Source organism: Eptatretus burgeri, chromosome 1, assembly GCF_056783735.1.
Source record: "Eptatretus burgeri isolate ZD-2024b chromosome 1, Ebu_testis_v1, whole genome shotgun sequence".
NCBI lineage: Eukaryota > Metazoa > Chordata > Myxini > Myxiniformes > Myxinidae > Eptatretus > Eptatretus burgeri.
In genome coordinates this window covers 72,894,357-72,916,124 of record NC_140961.1, presented here as the reverse complement: position 1 = coordinate 72,916,124, position 21,768 = coordinate 72,894,357, and the positions used below count along the sequence as shown (strand labels likewise).

The 21,768-nt window shown below is 43.1% G+C and overlaps 1 protein-coding gene and 1 long non-coding RNA gene across 3 annotated transcripts in view; one reads left to right on the top strand and one right to left on the bottom strand.

The window, feature by feature from the left end:
• The window catches only part of LOC147034737 (uncharacterized), a 91,398-nt gene that overhangs the window by 9,771 nt on the left and 59,859 nt on the right, over nt 1-21,768 (top strand). The window lies entirely within an intron of this gene.
• LOC147034736 (secreted frizzled-related protein 1-like) overlaps nt 4,407-21,768 on the bottom strand; it is a 113,950-nt gene continuing 96,588 nt past the window's right edge. The window contains exon 3 of the mRNA XM_085888097.1: nt 4,407-9,437. Within this exon, the coding sequence (XP_085744223.1) occupies nt 9,103-9,437 (335 nt within the window). The 3' untranslated portion in view covers nt 4,407-9,102. The remainder of the gene's footprint in view (nt 9,438-21,768) is intronic.

Here is a 21,768-nt window from a genome sequence, read left to right as displayed (position 1 = left end):
GGGTATACACCGGCCCAGTACACTGGTACTCACTTCGCCGACCTCGGAAGGATGACAGGCTGAGTCAACCCCCTGGTGTATTAATTCAGTGGCCGAACGGGGCTTGAACTCAGGACCTTTTGGATCCCAAGCCGCTGCCCTAACCACTGCGCCAACACCAGGCATGTATATGTATATATATATATGTATATATATATATATATATATATATATATATATATATATATATATATATATATATATATATATATATATATATATATATATATATATATATATATATATATATATATATATATATATATATATATATATGTATATATATATATATATATATATATATATGTGTATGTATTCCCTCCCAGCATGGACCAACTTTTAACAACCCATCCCAACTCTCTCTTCCTCATATGCAGTAATTGTTGACATGCCAATTGGGTGGAAGTTGCTACCTCTTCAACCAGCCACGGCACTGCAGCAAAACACTTCTGCACCACAATAAGCCTGATCCAATCTGTCAACTTTCTGAATCTGATTTCAGTCCACGGCAAATCCTCTTTTCTGGACGTGGTAATGAGCAACTTTCTCCATCCTTTTCCTCAAGGCACCAGAGCCGATTCTGCTCATCAGAAAGCCGAATGTCTTTACTCTGCTTGTTTGCTTCCGAAACTCGCATAACTAACCATACCCAATTGCTCCTGGACACTGCATATTTCTCACCTGAGAAGGTGGAGAAGTCTCTGACAGCCCTTGATTCTGATTTAATGATAATCCCAGACAGTATCAGTGGCCTCATCCTGAGAACCCACTCTCCCACTCTTGCATATCTTCTTTCTGCTTTGTTCAACCTATCATTTGCCCGAGGTCACCTTTCATCTTCTTGGAAGTCAGTCAAAACAGTACATTATACAAAAAGGGTGCAAAAACAGATCCTCTTAACTGAAGGCCCATTAGCTTACTTCCACTTTTAACCAAAGTCATGGAAGCCATCGCAGTTGAAATGAAATCCTTCGTTTTTCTCCAATGGCCTGATCTCAGACCATCAGTTTCCTTTTTTACCAGGTCAATCCACCCTGGAAATCCTTCTGCTGCTCTCCCAACAATGAATGTAGGCCCTAAATCTCAGACAGGATGTCAGCACTTCTCTCTGGACAAATTCCATGCATTTCACACAGTCTGTCACCCTGCCTTGCTCTCCAAACTCTCAGCCTACAGCATCCAAGGCCACCTCCTCTCATGACTTGCTGACGACTTCCACTCTTGTTGTAAATGTGTGACTCAAAAGGATCCTCCCATCTCCTCTCCCTGTCGAGGTTGGAGTTCCCCAAGGCAATGTTATGGGCTCAGTCCTGTTCGATCTGTCTGATTCTATGTTAGATCTTCCTCATCTTTTTGCTGACAACTCCACCCTCTGCCATACCATCCATCATCCTTTAGATAGGTAGGTAGCAGCCTCTTGCCTCTCTGCAGACACTGATAGAACCAGGAGCTGGTCCGACATTTGTAATATATCTTTCAACCTTGGAAAATTTCACCCTCTGACTCTGTCTTTCCAAAAGGACTATCTCGTAAACCCTCCCATCGACTTGCTTGACAAATCACTCGAATAAATCGATGCAGGTTGTTATTATTCATATAGTCAAATTAAAAGAGTAAAAGTTTATAATTGAAAAAAGCTGGACTTACTAGTTAGTAAATCTGATGTTTCAGCATCATTCCACTCACCTTGGTTATGGCAGATGTTAAAGTGAAGAAGAAGAAGCTTGAGAATCATCACGTGACCTCTGTCAGTGGTAAAGGTGAGTTGGAATCGGTCTGTAGACTAATCCTGGCATCACGTGATCGTTGCAGATGGCGTGGAAGAGATGTTATAGCTTTGTCCCACGTACGTGACAGATGAAGTCACAAACTGCCATTTTTGTTGAGAGATGGTGATTCAACTCTTTCCCAAATGGATTCCTTTTCACCTCGGATGGTGTAAAGGAATCCATCTCAGATGGTGTGACAAGGAGAATATGAGGAGTGCTCTCAGTAAGTGTGGTTACCCTGGATGGTCTTTTTTTGAAAGCAGGAAGTAGCAAAAACAAGATCATTGTCTGGTGAAAAACAACAGGACACAGCTCAAGAAAATATGACATGAGTGACCATTCTGTATGTGGCTGGGCTAGCTGAGAAAGCAAGAAGATCCTTCTCCAAGTTTGGCATTGTAACATCATATAAACCCTGCAGAATTCTGTGCAGCCAGTTAGTTCATGTTAAGGAAAAGATCCAGAAGGATAGAAAACTCGATTTGGTGTATGGCAGCAGATGTGGAGACCCATCAAGCACTGAGACCAACATGGGAGAAACTTGGCAAACCCTTAAGGCCCAAATGAATCAACATCATTGTCCAGCTTATGAAGAGGCTTTGAACTCTGCTGTGTACAGGCACTTTATTCTGCATGGTCACAGCTTTGATAACAGTCAAGTGGTCATCTTAGACGGAGAAAAAAAGATTTTTGCTCGAGGTGTAAAGGAATCAATTTGGGAAAGAGCTGAATCACTATCTCTCAACAAAAAATACTTGAGTTTGTCCCTAAAACATTTTGGGTCCCACCATCAACTGCAATCTCTCTTGGGCTTCAAAGTTGACCTCCAAGCCAACTGCCCAATGTGCATCCTCTATCATGTCAATTTTTTCCTTGGGAAGTGTGAACTTTAAGCCTGGTGTTGGCTTGGCGGTTAAGATGGCTGGCTTGGGACTGAAAAGTCCTGAGTTTGAGCCCATGTTGGTCGTTGAATTAACACCAGGTGGGTTTGACTCAGCCTGTAATCCTTCTGAGGTCGGCAAAATGAATACCAGCTTGCTGGGATGATTCAGCCATTCGAGTATCTTCCGTCGGAGTGGCAACCCATCCATGATTGTGCCCAATATCCCAGGAGACTGCTTCTGCAGCACCAACGCTCTGCACAGAGTATGGTCACAATAAATGGATGGATGTGGTAACCTGCGCCAGAGTGGAAACCCGTCCAGGACTGTCCTCCTTGCCAATGAAACTGCCTCGGCAGCCCAATGCACCTTTACGGCATGCAAGGAATGGTATGATTTAAGTCTGAACTTTAATAACCTTCAAGGTCTTGATCTCCATTATGGACTGGCACCCCACCTCACACTTTTCAACTATTTATGCTGTGGATATAAAGGTCCTCAAAATTATTTGAATCACTCACAATGAAGCATAACCTCTCGGCCTGTTACTCGCGCATTACAGGCAAGTTGGTGGCTTTTCTGTCTTTCACTGCCTCCTTTCTGGTCTTGCAACTCTACCCTGTCCATGTCCCTCCTCTCCCCTTGGTTTCTCCAACTCCCAAAGTCCAAGCTCACTTCTCACCTACACTAATTTTCCCTCTTTTTCACTCACCTGCGCAATCAACTTTCTGAGTCTGTTCAATTCCTTTCTGCCCTTCGGACTTCAAGGTGGTTGTTATCCTCCTCCTCCTCCTCAAGTCATCTCCCATCCATACTCGTGATCTTTTCTACCCTCATTAACCCTCCCAAAAAATTTCTGGGTTAAAGTGATTTCTCCTCCTCTCGCTCCACCCATATTTCTGTTTTTTGTTCCATTGCTGTTCTTTTCTTTCATGGTTCTTGCTCTTCCCTGAGTCTCGACTTTGTTGACAAAATATTAGTTGGCTGTTTATATGCGTTGGTTGATGTTAACAATCCCATGTTGTCTTTTGCATTGATCAGGCTAGTTATCATTGGCACCCCAGCCAAGTTCCAAATTCCTGTCACCTTCAGGGAAACATCAGGCCTGGCCAGGCAGTTTCTGACACTTGGGCCAGAAACTTTCCCTGTCCGACCCTATTAAAACGTGAGAACAATCCATGACATTAAAGATGTTGTAACAATAATAGACTAATTCGTGCCACAACCATCATTTTACATCAAACCAAACTACACACTTTGAAAGTTGTTTCATGTTCTTCATTATACAACCTGTGGAAACTATTGTGACCGTTTCTAAAGCCGAGGATTTATCTTGGCCATTTTGCTAATCCTGTTTGTGTTCCCATATAAAAAAACCTATGGTGACAAATCCCAAATACTATGTTTGACCATTATCTCCTGTCATTGTAATTAATGTAAAAATATACTAATGTCTTTGTCTAGCATCTGTTTTACGTACCAACTCCTTCCTGCACTGCTTTAATGTCGCACAATCGAGTTTTAGTTCTTATTTCAATCTTGCTGTCAAAATCCAGCTTCCATCTTTGAAAAATCAAAACCTCACCTTATATACACTGATGAAGTCTCAATATACTCCCTCCCTCCTCCCCCCCCACAACACCCCCACCTCCTCCCAGCTCCAAATCACGATGGCAAGTGTTTGAAATGTCAAAGCAACTTGGAAAATACAAAACCAGATATTTTATATTTTTATTACAACAAGTTACAAAAAAAAAATCTATTAGTATACTGAAAGAATATTAAAATCGTAATAATGTCCCATTGCTAGGTAAAACTTTAGTCGTACGTTATAACTCATTGTAATACAAAAAGTCACTAACATTTTACGAAATAGCCTTTCATTGTTTAGACTGCTTTTCCATTAGTGTACTGCATCAAGCTAACTCCGAACACAGAATGAATATAATATATTTAAAGTTGTACTTTGGCTTCATCACGATTCATTTCTGAATTTGATAAAACAAAGTATAATGCCATTGTATTTTCTGTAATAATACATTACAAAAGACAGCCTCAAAAGGCTCCACTTTCCTGGACCCGATTGAACAAATAACCAACTCAAAACGTGTGAGTTCATCCTGTTACTTGCAACGACAGAAATATTTCACTCTATCCATTCTATGATGATGATCTTACGAAGAGAAGTATAACCAAAACCAGAGTAACAAATAGGTGTGTGTAGCTTTCTGTGGTTCTCAGTATACAGGGTTAAAAAAGACAGCATTTTGGGACAGCAAGCTCTTGCCATTTAAAAACCTTTCCCTTGTGGACATATTGAGGTGAGGCAGTGTGAGGGAGATCCGGGATAATCCAGCCAAGTCCAACAGAGTGAAGTCCCATGTCTGGCTAACACATGGCGAGATGCTTGCCAAGGAAAACCATGAATATGTACTCGGGTAAATATGGCTAGAGTGGTGGTGCCGCTCATGTGGTTTGCATTACAGGTATGGGGTCTCTGAAGACTATGGATAAATGTGGATAATTTAGACCACCTCAGGAAAACTTGTCAAAATGAAGACTTTCTCTTCTCCATATACAGTGATACCATAAGGCAAACCACACAGACACTACATGTTTCTCCAAGGAAAAGTTATGAAACTTTGACAAAGGAAAATATGATAGAGTCTGGTCTAATTTCCCTCCATGGAGACACATGCAATAATCAAAAGTGGACCACTAAACATAAACTCCAGAATGCCCTTACGGCATCAACTATGCATACAGCTGTCCTTTATGAGTTTCTAGCAAATGTGCAGATGTTATTCAGCTGTAATTTAACTTATTACTGATTTAGGTAATTGTCACAAGTATAATGTGACCTTGTTTCAATCTCATCACAAATATTGTGCACTTATCCCTCACACACGTGACATTGTATCATGTCCTCCCTGCATAGGGCATTTGCATTGCGGACCATTTTTTGGACATCCCTGTATGGAATCTCCCTTGCTTTTATCTTGGAAAGTGTTTGCTCATAGGTGCTAGATGTCAGAGCCTCAGTTTTTAGTCGTGTGTGCATCCCTCTTATTACCCTGGGTTTATTTTGTGGCATCGGGGAAATGTCACTTACAGACACTACCCAATAAGCATTGAAGCGATCCGCCGATCAGAAACCCTTGCTGCTGATGAAAGTGAAGTTCTGAATTGGTACTTTGACTGGAAGGGTCCCCTTCATGATTGATACATTCATTATTCCACATATCTTTACATCACACAGATGGATATTGTCCAAATTATGGTTCTCCATCCTTGCCAATTTATTTGTTGTTTCGATCCAGAACGGAAATAATTCTTATGATTTTACTTATGGCATTAAATTCAATCTCTATTGTGCCAATGCAGCTGCCATGTAACGGTGCAATTTACACAATATGCTTTTACATATGCCAATATGGTGAAACAAAACTACACGTCGTCATAATTAATTCAGAACATGGTTTAGGAAAACAGCTTGAGAGAAATATCAAATTTTGCATGAGATATATTGCTAAATAATAGGTCTTGTTGAGTGTGAATGTTTAAAAAAAAAGATGATGTTTATCAAGTATTCCCAACTCAAGTGACACATTTAACAATGATGATTGATTATAATCTGGCTCACTTCGTTCCTTGCCTGCCAATTTTGATCACTTGCGTTGTAGCAGGGGAGGTGCGAGACGCTGCCCAAACAACCCCCAAAAAATCGTCATCGCGTTGATTTACGGAAAAGCAGGTGTGGTCCAATTTACTCATATTTCCCCTACACAAACCTCATCGCCTCCATGGTTGTGGAATGATTGTACAAAACAGTGACACAGTCAAATACGTTTTCATTTGGAGCTTGCACAACTGTAGCTTAGAAAGTTGGAGGCAATTCTTTATTGCTGGAAAGTCAATTGTAAAGGTAGTTTTAGAAACTTCAATTTTTTTTCTTTTCAGCTAAACTTTGCAAACTATGGTTATTACAAGACAAAACTATTATTGGCAGCATAAACGAGCATCTATCCAGAGAAAAATTACAACACAGGATATCACTGCTTTTGCATTAATATTTGTCTATTACCATTCCTGTCCATCAATTGCACGTGGCTCTTATTCCAAAAAAGGTTCATTTTAACAGCCACTTGCTTTTTCCAAAACCAAATCTATTAACTGTATCTCATCAGCTTGATAGCTGCACTGTTTAATTCTGTTCTGTCCCCCACCTTACCCTGACTAACGAAGTTGCTGAGAACCGCAAAAGTTGTTTTTGGTACAACCATGCACAACATTTTGTAAGGCAGCCAGTGTATAATCATTGGCATATTTATGTAACTTTTCAATCATTTTCATTCAGAATTCCTTTTGCTAAAGGCCCAGTCACACCTTGACGTTTTAGCCAGCAATGGCAACGTATAAAAATGTATGTAAAACGCTGGCTTACGTTGAACTTTTGATGTTTTTTTTTAAAGATTCGGACATATTCATAACGAGTTGGTCGTATGCATAACATATTAGTAATGGACACAGAATGTTTCGTTGTCTTCAGATAACTTATACCAACGAATGCTGAGCCTGTTGTCGGCGTTCACAACCTATGCCCAAAGATAGTCTAACTTATGCATAGCGCGCTGCACGTATCGCCGACGAACTCGTGACGTAGCCTATTAAAAACCTGCCGCTCAACGATTTAAATCATAACCGCCGGAGAAATGGAAGTGTCAACATCTCAGTCACACCTTGGCGATCTTGCCAGCATATGCCGACCTCTGAAAAATGCGTCTAAAACGCTGGCGCACATCAAATACGGTATGGGTAAGTTTGGTATATGTGAATAGAACGCTAAAGTACGCTATCATACGTCGTAGTAAGTGGAGTACGTCTTGTAATTTTAAACATGTTGAAAATTTTACGACGTACTTGCCGTATGACACACGCTCCGCATGCAATGGGAATAAGTTGTACGCACGATATGCGATCGTTGACACACATCGACATACGTTACTTGTTGCTCATAAGTCGAAACACATCAAGGTAATCGTTAGCGTCAGTGTTCCAGACTCCCGGCTTTTTTTTCTTTGGTATGACGGTGTTCAGTGTACAGTGCGGTTATGATTTAAGTCATTGAGCGGCAGCCTATTAATTATATTATATTATAACCGCACTAGAAATCGAAGTGTCAACATCACCATCATACCGAAGGAAGGAAGGAAGGAAGGAAAAAAAAAAAAAACAGGGAGTCTGGAACACTGACGCTAACCATTACCTTGATGTGTTTCGACTTATGAGCACCTTACAAGTAACGTGTGTCGATGTGTGTCAACGATTACGTAACGTGCCTACAACATGTTACTCATAGGTTAGAAATAAGTTTCGGGTACGCTAAACATTACCTCGACGTGTTTCGACTTATGAGTAACTTGCAAGTAACGTGTGTCAACGATCGCGTGACGTGCCTACAACTTATGGCCAGCGTTATGCAGAACGTGTGAGTCATACGCTGGCATAAGTCTTAAAATTTCAAGCATGGAAAATTTGAGGACAACCGAAAAGTACAACGTTTAAAGCCAGCGTACTACGACGTATGGCAGTGTTTTTCAGCGTGCTCTCAATGTTATCAAAACTTACCCATAACGTATTCGACGTGTACCAGCGTTTTCGACAAATTTTTCAAAAATCGGCATAAGCTGGCTAAAACGTCAAGGTGTGACTGGGCCTTAATCGGTACGAACGATCACCAAGTGTAAAGTGTAGGAATCTCAAGGTACAGACGTTAATGCATTTATGACGCGACATTGATGAATGTTCAATAAATACATCGAGGTAAATGATTGTGCCGTTTTAGGCTTTGACTTTTATCAGATGTCAATCAAATAAAATGTAAAATTGCTCCCATTTATGAAATAAATTTTGCTCATTTTTATTTTTAGATATCAGATGTTTTACCAATTTGCACAGTAATTTCAGTGTCACATCAATTCATTTTTAATCACCATTGATGAAGGAATGAATACAGTTTATTGAAGGTCCTGGAAAAACTCTTAAGAGTTACTGATTTACATAATATACACTTTTGTTTTGAAAAATGAAATCAATAAAAAAATTGTCACTTTTTTATGGACATCCTGGGGAATGGTTAAATACCAGTATTGTTATTATAATCTACATATTGTCAAAACAAAAAAACCTTGTATCCTCAAAACACTGATCGGATTGCATCAACAAGGCTGAAAAATCACAAATCTCACACGTGTGGCCAAATGTTCAAATGACTGATGATAGATAAACAAACAAATTGCCTTTATAGTGAACAAACAGATACATTGTAACTTGAGGTTTTGAATTATAAAAAAAGCTGTAAGGTGCAGAATTGAAGCATGACCATGAGATATGTGGATATGATGAAATGTGGCTTAGCCCTCAAAGGTGGAGTGAAACGGTGTGCACTTGTGTCGTCTTAGTTTCTTAACTATGTTCTTAAGCTCTGCAGATTTCTTCTTCTCAAGGCGGTGGATAGATGTGAGAAGAAACTGCTCATTGAGTTTCCTACCCATGATGAGAAAGTTTCCTGATGTGTCCTCAAGTTGTGGGCAAGGACATCCGTTTCCATTCTTGAGGTGAAGCTTCAAGCGACGAAACTGCTTTCGGCGAAGTGAACCCCTCTTTACGATTTTCTGTTTGCGAGGATTCGCCATGATGAGTCTGTCGCCGCCCTCTTGTTTCACCTGTTTGATCTTCATCTTGAGGGCTGTGAGAGAAACATTGCATAAAAACAGAGAACTCTGTTCTTGTCAGAACACACCATCAACAGCATATCAGTTGGCAGCACACTAAAGCATTTGGTTTCCTTCAAGAAGGTGGCATACCCTTTGGTGCAATGCCCTTCCTGCAAAGCACCCAGACCCTTTTATGTACAGATGTTTAAGCTCATAGAAGAGCTGCAAGAAAGATGGCGAAGGAGTATAAACACTGACGGTGAAAGGGAAACTCGATGAGATCAACTAACTGACAGAGGAGGAATAGAAAAGCTCATAAAGAGCGGATTTCACTTAAAATATGGATGAGTTGACACTGTAAATGACAGAAAGGAGGACCTATGCAGAAGCTGGAAGACTGTTGAACAGAATGGAGGGATTATTTTTTTCTTTCTGGCTTAACACAGCTTGGTAAAACAAGAAGAATGTTCAACTTATATATTACGATCATTAAAAATATTTCATGAAATTGCTAGAATTTCAATTTAAAATGTCAACACAAAAAATTGCAATTATGGTAATTGTTATTTTGCATCAGATCTGAGAATAATTGATTTTGCTCCAAACACATCACACAGTTTACGTTTTGTATCCCACTGATAGGCCGGATCTGCATCCAGACCATTCGTCCTTGTCATGCACAAAGATGTAATCGGTTTGTTCTTGTCACCTACCCAACACATCCACCAAGTTTTATCATTATCCATCCAAAACATTTTGAGATATCGTGCTATTTATCTTTTATGGCCCTATCTCTCAATGGTGAAGAATTATTTAAAAACTTCTCGTATTCCAATGTTCACCACAATCTAAACAATTCGTGCTTGTCACACACCCAACCTGTCCACCAAATTTCGTTCAAATCCATACATAATTTATTGAGACATTCTGTTCACAGACAGACAAAGGTGAAAACATAACCTCCATTCACCTTTGGTGGTGGAAGTAATAACATCCTGACCCGACTCTGATTTGAGTAAGTTTTTTGCCTTTTAAACTGTTCATTACACCTGTTATTCTCCTCCTCTTCCCTTTATAAGCAATGAGATGTAATGGCATCAATCTTCCGCCCTGCCTTGACCACCATACTCCTCCACCTCCCTCTGTCTTCAGGCAACTCCCACTCTCCAACAACCCCCACCTTACTGATATCCCTCCTCACACAATCCTCCCATCTCAACAGCGGTCTACCTCTTTTCCTCCTACCTTGCTCCATCAATCTATCCGCTCTCTTTGCCGTTCTCTCTTCCCCCATCCGCACCAAGTGTCCAGCCCATCTCAACCAGCAATTCACCAATCTCCCTGTCAAGCTCATCTACATGCCAATCTCCTCCCTCAATTCATCCATCCTCCCTCTATCCATCCTCTTAAACTCCCACAACCCTCCTGACCCAGTTGTTCTCGTAAACCTGCAGCTTCTGTTGTGTGTGTGTCAGCACCACCATCTCCAGGCCGTAAATGTAGGCTGGCATTACACACGACATCAGAACCTTCCCTTTCAATTTCCTTGATATCTTTCTATCTGCCATTGCTCCCACTACCCTCCTCCACGCATCCGCATGCACCTGAATCCTCCTCCACACCTCTACCTTGGACTTACCATCCCTGGTAGCCTGGTGTTAGCTTCGCAGTTCGGGCGGTGGCTTGGAATCCTAGGGTCCTGAGTTTGAGTCCCGTTGGCCACTGAATTAACACCAGGGGGTTGAATCAGCCTGTCATCCTTCCGAGGTCGGTAAAATAAGCACCACTCCACTGGTAATAGGAGCACTGCATCATCGGCAGAGCCGCGCCCCTAACCAATGATGCAACCAGCAGCCAAAAAGGCAGCACACGATGGGAACCATCCCTGGTCCCTGGTCCTGTGTTCCTGCCAGATACTCAAACCTATTTCCCTGTCTGATCTATCAATAAAAAGGTGTGTGTGTGAGTGTATTGAACAACACACACACACACACACACACACACACACACACACACACACACACACACACACACACACACACACACACACACACACACACACACACACACACACACACACACACACACATACACATACACATACACACACATACACACACATACACACACATACACACACATACACACACACACACACACACACACCGAAAAGCTTCCATTTTAATTCCCTAAGGGCCATCAATAAATGGGGATAAAAAGTGAGGGTGGGGGGTATTTAAATAATGAATATTTGGCAGAAGAAAATATAAACAAAACGTAGAGGAATATTAGAAATGAGTAATTCCACCGTAACGGACGTAACATTCAGACAACTTATTGGCAGTTCTCAAAAGTATTTCATAAAGAACAAGGTTATTGTACCAAATGTATTAGTTTATTTTGTGCAGTGAACACAAAGGTGCCAGGAAATGGTAATTATATGAGATTAAGAATTTTTGCCTGAGTGCTACGGTATGACGAATCTTCGTAACGACGTAACAGTCAAAATACCCGCTTTAGCATGATGATCGTTTTGCTCACAGATTTCTGTGAAGTGTTCGACGACAGAAGACTAAATCTGGTATAGCAGCTTGGTATAGGTACGTCATTGTATTCCCAGTATTTATTTGAGGAATTGATGATACCAAGTAGGCAGTACTATGGCAAATGTAATGTAACGGACGTAACAACTGAGCGTAACGGACGTAATAAACGTCCGGAGATGCTACCACAATGTATACAGACACTGCTTGATGAAGCTAATATTGCAAAAATTCAATTATTTCAATTCATGATCTGTCATATGGTATATAAGGTTTAATGAAAAATGTACTTTCAAAAAATAGCCACCAGGTAACTTTTCCCATGGAATTACCCAAATATGAATGTCAGGGTGGAAAAGTTCTGTGTTTTTTAGGTTCTGTAATATGTAGAATGGTTACATGTAATGGTAAGTGAATGCCCCATAATTATCATTATCATGGCGCAATGGTCAGACCATCCTCTCGGTGTTTGGGAGATTGATGGTTCGAACCACAAGTCATACCAAAGACTGCTTCCTAATGCTTGACACTCGGCATTTAATCGGGAGAGCATGGATAATATTTTTGATAATAGTGCAGCCTTTGATGGGTCGAATGGCCTCCTCCTGCATTGAAGTTCCTTGTAGGGGAACATATATTATATAAGATTTTGGTGGCCACAGCATGAAGATAACTAAAAAAAAAAAAACAAGTGATTAATCTTAATGAAATGGAAACCAAAACAGTTACTCAAAAATATATAAAAACCAGACTGTGTACTTTTAACCTTAGCCATGTCATGTCGGATCACATAGCTACACTTGGCTCCTCTGCAGCAAAGGGTTGGCAGGATGGCCAAGAGGTATGTACGTACACATGGAGCTGTCTAGCCAAGGTTTGAATCCAGACTATAAACAATCATCCTGGTGTTTCGCAGGCAGGGTGAGGCATCGATGTGTGTGCCGTCCCTCAAATGGATGTTAAACAGTGCGTTCCATGTGCCAGAATTAGCTGCTGGACGTCCTTCCCGAAGGCACCCCAGCCAAATTCCTGCTCTGACCATCAGAGGGCACTGCATCAGCAGCACAGCTGCACTCCCAGCAATGATGCAACCAGCAGCCAAAAGCTGCATTTGAAATGAATAAATAAGCTCTCGCAAACTGGAGGATTGTTTTTTAAAAGTTTAATACAAGGTTATTCGGGGAGTCATACATGGGAATGTGAATTCGTGCATGACGCCTGTGTCATACCTGATTACTTAACTTGAATTTTGATTGAAATCTACATATAACTAACTTTTAATATAATGTACTGTACACCCATAGACTTTCAGCACATATCCCATTTATTTAAGGTTCATCATTTCCTAATGTATGCCTGGTGTTGGCTTAATGGTTAGGGTGATGGGCTTGGGATCCTTGGATCCTGAGTTCAAATCCCACTCGGCTGTTGAATTAATACCAGGTGGGGTTGGCAAAATGAGTGCCAGCTTCATAAATCATTCTGTGTCAGAGTGGCGACCCATCCAGGATTGTGCCCAATAGCCAAGGAGAATGCTTTGGCAGCACAAACACTCTGCACAGAGTATGGTCCTGATGGATTTCCGAATGTCTGAATCCCATATTGCATCATCGATTGCATCATGAAATCTGCCCATCAAGATGGTACAGAGTGCACTTACCTTTGAGATATCTCGTCTGGATTCTATTCTTGACCCAACTATAAATTGGATTTCTGCTTCAAAGGCAAGGTGTGGATTGCTGCTGTGTCAATGGCTGTGCTATCCCTCAGATGGAAGTTCAGCTGGGGACCCATCTGCTTGCATTTTGCTAATACTGTGCACATCAAAGATCCCATAGTTTGTTTTGATGAAGTGTAGGTGAATTATGGCAGGTATGTTGGCCAAATTCCAAACTTCTAACCCTAACAGGTACAGGCAATCGTCAGGCATCGCCAGCCAGGTGGTGAAGGACTTGGTCCAACTGGATACGGTCTATGAGTTTCCTGCCCCATACTGATGACATGGTGTAAGGAGAAGTAGAAGAATGAGAAGAGTTTAAGAAGAGATGAATGAGGAGATTGATCGAATGAACTGTATCTTTCAATGGTACTAACCCAAAAGCATGGCCTTGCAAAGGACATCATGGTCGTCAATTGTATCATGGAGATTTGCTGGAACCACATCATCACAGCAGTTTTAGTTGGATTGAACCGTCAAACATTGCATACCAAAGCAGGCATCAGACAAGATGCTACCAATAAACTTTCCTGTCATCCTTCCTTCCTGTCACCTTTGAAAATAAATTTCCATTCTTTTGAAGAGACGATGTGCTGCTAATGCAGTTTCACGGAAACGAATAGGCTGGGTGGTTTGCCATTTTCTTCTCAATCTGACATGGAATTCAGAATTAGTCCAGGGAACACAGTAATGGCCTAATCTTACAAAAGGCAATGTTGTTTTGTATGCAGCCTGTGGTTGCTGGTTCCATCATTATCTGGAAGTGCAGCTGCGCCACTAATGCAGTGCCCCTGTTCCCAGTAAGCTGGTACTCATTTTGCCGACCTCGGAAGGATGGCAGGCTGAGTCAACCCTCCAGGTGTTACTTAACGGCACGACGGGCTCAAACTCAAGACCCTAAGATCTTAAGCCAGCCACCGTAACCATGAAGCCAACACCAGGCAAAGGCAATGTTAAATATATAACATCGACAATCGAGTGTGAGCAGGCAGAGCAGCAGAATTAACTTCTACTCTTAAAGAACGACCTACTGTATGAAGCAAATACCCTACCTGGCACCTGCAGAGCACCAACATGAGAGTTTGGAGTCTGATGATAATCTATACCAGGAATTGAACCCAGACTAGACAGCCTGTAGGTAAGTTCGCTTCCTCTGATCGATTTTATCTTAATACTCAAAATGTGCATCTCCAAAGTAAATTTCCATAATTTTCAACAAAAAAGGAGCGTAAGTTCTTTTTTTTTTTTCAGAAAATTTTCATTAAAGGGACATATCACAATCAATATGGTGATCAAACGAGCAACTGACGTAAAGAGGGTTCAGACCCAAGATTTTGGTTAAAAGCTTTCCACAGTGAGTATACAAGTGCTATTGCAACAATAAATGCTACGAATAGTCGAGCACAGATTACACCCGGAATTCCAGTCCGAAATAGAGTTAAACTACTTTCCTTCAAGTCAAAATGATTATTTCCTTGTAGGCAGAAAGTTTAGTCTGTCAAAGTGGCATTCCTCTTGCTCCATTCTCTTGTTGGACAGCCATTTTATTCCTTTTTACATGCAGCAAGCAGACATCGTCTCTGGGTCAACAGCAGCGTTACTCGGAGAAAAAAACCCCAAACAACCAAACAGTTATTTCAATTGCTGTGCTCATCTGTTGCTTTGCATTATAAGCCACAAGTCCAAAGTTTGGGCAATTTTCTCCGATTGGGCTTCTCTGGCGACTTTTGCAAACCGTTTCTGGTTTTCTTTGTCATTATTATAAGGTTATAAGTGCAGCACAGGCCTAGTGGAAACAAAATTCGTTGGAACGACCAACTTTGGTTCTTCTGAGTACCATATTTTGACATTTTAAGTTGGGGGGGGGGGGGGTTCAACAAAGTTCAAACAGAATTCCAGAGCAAGCAAGGCACAGGATGCTCAAAATATTCTCAATAATTCAAGGCAATTTAACGTCAAGATTTCCATTTTCAAAAGAGAAACTGAAGTTGAAAGCATGGATGTTTATTTCTCATTCTCATTCCCAAACTGGTTTCTCAAGGTCCCCACTCACTATAACCTTGAGTGTCATTGTTCCTGGACTACATTACGCAGTGTACGCAGGAATTTAAACAACCGAGGGCTGCCAGGCTGTGGACAAGCGTAGCCTTGAAAGTCATTTTGCTGGTCGCTAAACCTGTCCAAACGATCCAGAGTGAATTGATGACTTCATTGAGCTGATCTTTAAGCTTGGTTGCATTTCGTTCAATTGAATTTTGGAAATGGATGATGAGTTCAGGAGGTTATTGGAAGAGACTAAAATAATCAATATTTCGATGCGCAGAGCACAAAATGGCTTTTTCGGTGTATTTTTTTTATATTTCAACATTCCAGGTAAGAGTATGAACAATTTTTTTTAAGTAATTTGTTATTCAAATTACTTTGCTTTTGATATTTACGCGATAACTTTAACAAAAATATTCTGGGGAATTTTTCTTATGAAGGTCGATGTTCATGGAAGAGCAAGTTCAGCAACATTGAGAGGAATAGTATACGAGGGATATGCATACAAGAGAGTCCAGATTTAAAAGGAAGGCAGTGGGGGCAAAGATCAGTAGAAGTACAAAAGCTTGTCAGTGGTATTGGGAGAGGAAGACATCTTCAACTGGAGGGACAATCACAGGGGGGGGGGTGTGGGGGAGGGGAGGTAGGCATAGAGTGACAGTTTAAGTGACCTAACACTGGGATAAAAGAGACGAGGTGAGCAAAAAGCTGACATTTGGCGAGGGCAATAAATAAATCAGTTACTGGATGAGCTGGGATAAGTTTGTGGAACTGGTGGTTGAATAAAGAGCCGGAAAGGCAGGCGAGGAATAAATGAAATGGGGAAATCGAAATCATGGTTATAATTGCAAAAAAAATCCCAAAAACTTTGAGCCACTTTCAAGCGATTTTACATGAAAATATTAAAAACAAAAAGCAAACTTTATTTTTCAAAGAATAAACAATTGTTGTTGGTTCCTCTTCTTTTTATTTTGTATGCAGCACGATCCTGACTGCAGTGTAGCATCATTGGCTGAGGGCATAGCGACACCGCTGATGCAATTTCCTCTGTAGGTTAGGGTAGGGATTTGGAATTTGGCCATGGTACTAGCGCTTCAGAAACAAACTTGCCTACTCTTTGTGAAGGACACCGTGGGATCTTTAACGTCCACCAACTAATTCCGGCCAACAGGACGACCAGTTTAACGACTGTCCGAGCGACAGCACACACATTGATGATTCACCCTGCCTATGAAACACCAGGATGAGAGTTTATAGCTGGGCTGAGATTCAAACCCAGGCTCGACAACTTAGAGGCGAGTGTGCACACCTCCAGACCTTCCTGCCAACCAATTGGTTCCTCTGAATGACTGGCTGTGCAAACTGTTGGATGGAATAAGGGAGGACTACTCAAAAGTTTGAATCAATGCATATAATTACACCTTGGAATGTTGCCAATGGATGTTGTTGCAATTGTATTGAATTCACTGCTGGGTGGTGAAGATTTTAAAGATTATTTTTCGATACACCCACCACAATGACTGGTTATTTGTTTGTTTGTTTTTGGATCCTAAAAATGTTTTCCAACTGACCTAAATGATGATATGTATATTCAGTGGGGAGAACAAGTATTTGATACACTGCCGATTTTGCAAGTTTTCCTACTTACAAAGCATGTAGAGGTCTGTAATTTTTTATCATAGCTACACTTCAACTGTGAAAGATGGAATCTAAAACAAAAATCCTGAAAATCACATTGTATGATTATTAAATTATTAATTTGCATTTTATTGCATGAAATAAGTATTTGATACATCAGAAAAACAGAACTTAATATTTGGTACAGAAACCTTTGTTTGCAATTACAGAGATCAGACGTTTCTTATAGTTCTTAACCAGGTTTGCACAGACTGCAGCAGGGATTTTGGCCCACTCCTCCATACAGATCTTCTCCAGATCCTTCAGGTTTCGGGGCTGTCGCTGGGCAACACAGACTTTCAGCTCCCTCCAAAGATTTTCTATTGGGTTCAGGTCTGGAGACTGGCTCGGCCACTCCAGGACCTTGAGATGCTTCTTACGGAGCCACTCCTTAGTTGCCCTGGCTGTGTGTTTCGGGTCGTTGTCATGCTGAAAGACCCAGCCACGCCTCATCTTCAATGCTCTTGTTGAGGGAAAAGGTTGTTGGCCAAGATCTCACGATACATGGCCCCATCCATCCTTCCCTCAATAAGGTGCAGTCGTCCTGTCCCCTTTGCAGAAAAGCATCTCCAAAGAATGATGTTTCCACCACCATGCTTGATGGTTGGGATGGTGTTCTTGGGGTTCTACTTATCCATCTTCTTCCTCCAAACACGGTGAGTAGAGTTTAAACCAAAAAGCTCTATTTTGGTCTCATCAGACCACATGACCGTCTCCCATTCCTCCTCTGGATCATCCAGATGGTCATTGGCAAACTTCAGACGGGCCTGGACATGCGCTGGCTTGAGCAGAGGGACCTTGCGTGCGCTGCAGGATTTCAATCCATGACGGCGTAGTGTCTTAATTATGGTTTTCTTTGATACTGTGGTCCCAGCTCTCTTCAGGTCATTGACCAGGTCCTGCTGTGTAGTTCTGGGCTGATCCCTCACCTCTCATGATCATTGAGGCTCCACGAGATGAGATCTTGCATGGAGCCCCAGATTGAGGAAGAAAGACTTATCTTGAACTTCTTCCATTTTCTAATAATTGCGCCAACAGTTGATGCCTTCTCACGAAGCTGCTTGCCTATTGTCCTGTAGCCCATCCCAGCCTTGTGTAAGTCTACAATTTTGTCCCTGATGTCCTTAGACAGCTCTCTGGTCTTGCCCATTTTGGAGAGGTTGGAGTCTGATTGATTGAGTGTGGACAGCTGTCTTTTATGCAGATAACGAGTTCAAACTGGTGCAGTTAATACAGGTAATGAGTGGAGAATGGGAGGGCTTCTTTAAGACAAAACTAACAGGTCTGTGAGAGCCGGAATTCTTACTGGTTGGTAGGTGATCAAATACTTATTTCATGCAATAAAATGCAAATTAATTATTTAAAAATCATACAATGTGATTTTCAGGATTTTTGTTTTAGATTCCGTCTTTCACAGTTGAAGTGTACCTATGATGTAAATTACAGACCTCTACGTGCTTTGTAAGTGGGAAAACCTGCAAAATCGGCAGTGTATCAAATACTTGTTCTCCACACTGTATATATATATATATATATATATATATATATATATATATATATATATATATATATATATATATATATATATATATATATATATATATATATATATATATATATATATATATATGTGTATATATTATCTGATCATCTGATCGAGCGAACTGCGGCATTTGCCTCTCAATGGCAGAAATTATATATATATATATATATATATATATATTGTGGTGTTGTGGCGTACGTGGGTAGGGTACAATGCGGGGAGCGTTGTGGGGCCTTGGAGGTGTGGTGTTGGTGGTCACGTGTCCGCAAGGCTTATAGGTGTTTGCGCCGCTTGAGGCGTGTGTCTAGTTTGCAGTAGTGTGCATCCGGATGGGCAATAAACAGAGTTCGACAACCCTCACAACTATCCGAGTCCCACTGCCCTCCGGACACTACATTGGCGACGAGTCTGTTTCGGATCGACGTGTGCAGAGTGCCTGGGTTTCGTCGGTATTGACTTGGAGTCTTTGGCCGGGGCAATTGGATTGTCAGGCGCACAGAGCGCCGCGGAAATCAGCGCAGCTCGCGCGGTTCGAGTTCGACCACCTGGCGAGAAGCCCAGGGAAGCGCGTCGCAAGTTTCGCGCGCCTGCACGTACAGTCTTCGGTGCGGGTCGAGTCCTGCAGCCAGACGTCTCGCCGTCACCTGCGAATTCGCGTCGAGTGAACTGCAGGACGGCCTGAGGATGGCGGAAGGTCGGGGCACGGCGCACGGTCTAGTGCCCGTCTTCGTCGGAGACGACTTCGAATTGTTTTCAGAACAATTGGGATGCTATTTCAACGCGAATGATGTAGACGACGAGAGCAAACGCAAATCGATCTTGCTCGCCTCACTATCAACGGAACATTATCGGCTACTAAGTGATTTGGTAGCGCCGGATAAGCCCAGTGACGACGGGCTGTCGTTTCAGGACGCGGTAGGGAAGATGAAAGCCCACATGGCGCCGGAGAAGTCATTGCAGCTGGCTCGGTACTAGTTCGATCACCTCGCGAAGGGTGCAGAGGAGCGCGTCGCAGATTTCGTGGCGCGGGTGAAGCATTCGGCCGTGGCTTGCAAGTTCACGGCGGAGGAGCGTCCAGCTCGGCTCAGAGATCGCTTTATTTCTGGGCTGCAAGATGCGAAGATGGTGTCGGCGATTCTGCGAATGCGAAGTGTCGACATTACATTCGACTCGGCGGTCGAGACTGCTTCAGCTGTCGAGCAGACTCTCATAGATGTCCGCGCCATCGCCGGCCAGAACGTGACGGGTGATTCCAGCTGGGGCATGTCAGGTGACCCCGGGGTCCACGCGATGACCCAGGTGCCCCAGGTCACGCGCACGCTTTTCGGTGCGGGCCGTGGCCGCGCGCGGCCGCGCGGGAAGCGAGATGGACACCCAGGGGTGCTGGGGATGTGGAGGACCGCACCTGCGGCGGGTGTGCCCGTATAAGAACACCGTGTGTTTTCATTGTCACAAGGTGGGACATCTGAAGCGTGTGTGTCAAATGGCGGGGGCCGCCGTTAAGGTCTTGGATAGCGAGGTGCGGGACGACCCCAGCGACCTGGAGAGCGGCCTGCAGCCAGGGCATAGCGATCCTGGCGGACTGGAGCAGGAAATGCAACCAATGTTGAGCCTGTTTTCAATTGGTCCGGAGGTGACAAGACCAATAACAGTGGAGGTCGAGGTGAATGGCGCGCCGATCGTGTTTCAAGTTGACACTGCGGCTGCAGTGTCGGTCATGGGCGAGCGGGCTGCTCGTGACCTTCGCGGTGTTCACCTGGTCAAGACGACCTTGTCGCTGTGCACGTACACCGGCGAAGCGATTGCACCACTGGCTGTGACAGACGTCTCGGTGGTCTACCGAGGTCAAAGCGCCATACTCTCATTGTTTGTGGTACGAGGGGAGAGGCCCGCCCTTTTGGGCCGGGACTGGCTGGCTCGCCTCGGGCTAGACTGGATGGCGCCAGCCGGTGACCTTGAGCGGCCCGTGCCGGGCCGGTTGGGGTTTCGGCGTAAGGAGGAGGAGTTTCCTGTTTCGGAATTCGTACCTCCAGGTGCACCTGTGCCTCCTTCGGGGCACGTACCTCCGTTTTGGCCCGGGCCTCCCTCGAGACCCGAGGGTGAGGTTCCGGCGACGGGAGCCGCGATGATGCAGCATGGGCTGCCGTTCATTGCTTCCTGCGACGATGATATACGGGTCTGGAGCAACGGGGGTCAGGCCAGCGGCGACGAGCTCTCGTGCTCCCGCTGCGCTCGTGATACAGTGCACACCCGTGTCGTTCAGGCGATTTCAGCGGGGGATTGGAGCGAGCCGGTCGTGTTCAAGAAGTTCGCGGAACGCGACCGTCGACGACAAGCAAGTCATCTCAACGTCGTGACAACCAAGAGGCGTACAGACGATGTGATTCATGAATTGCTAATTGTTGTGTGTTTGATTCTCACTGCACAAGTGATTCGATTTAGCATTGTTAAAGCAAATGCCGACAGTCCGCGTGTGAGCATAATATGTTTGGTTGGGATCAATCAATGGGATGACCGATATGATCGATGTGATGTGAAGAGCTTGCAGGCGATCGTTGCGAATAAAGAGGTCTTTCTGATCTCCAGCTGCGAGGGCAGTCCACGGTCCGCTACCCTCTCATGTGTGGGAATTATACTGGGAGAACGCGCTGTACGTGAAGGGGAGGTTGCATTGGAGCAGACGATGTTTTTGCTGTTGTATGACACTGATATGTCTCCAGGCTACACTGATCGTCCGTTCGGACGTGCATTGAGATCTCGACTGGATGTGATGCGTGGGTTTGTTATGGGATTGATGGTGCGGCCGCCGGCTAACTGTCAGTTCGACTTGCACGTGGCAC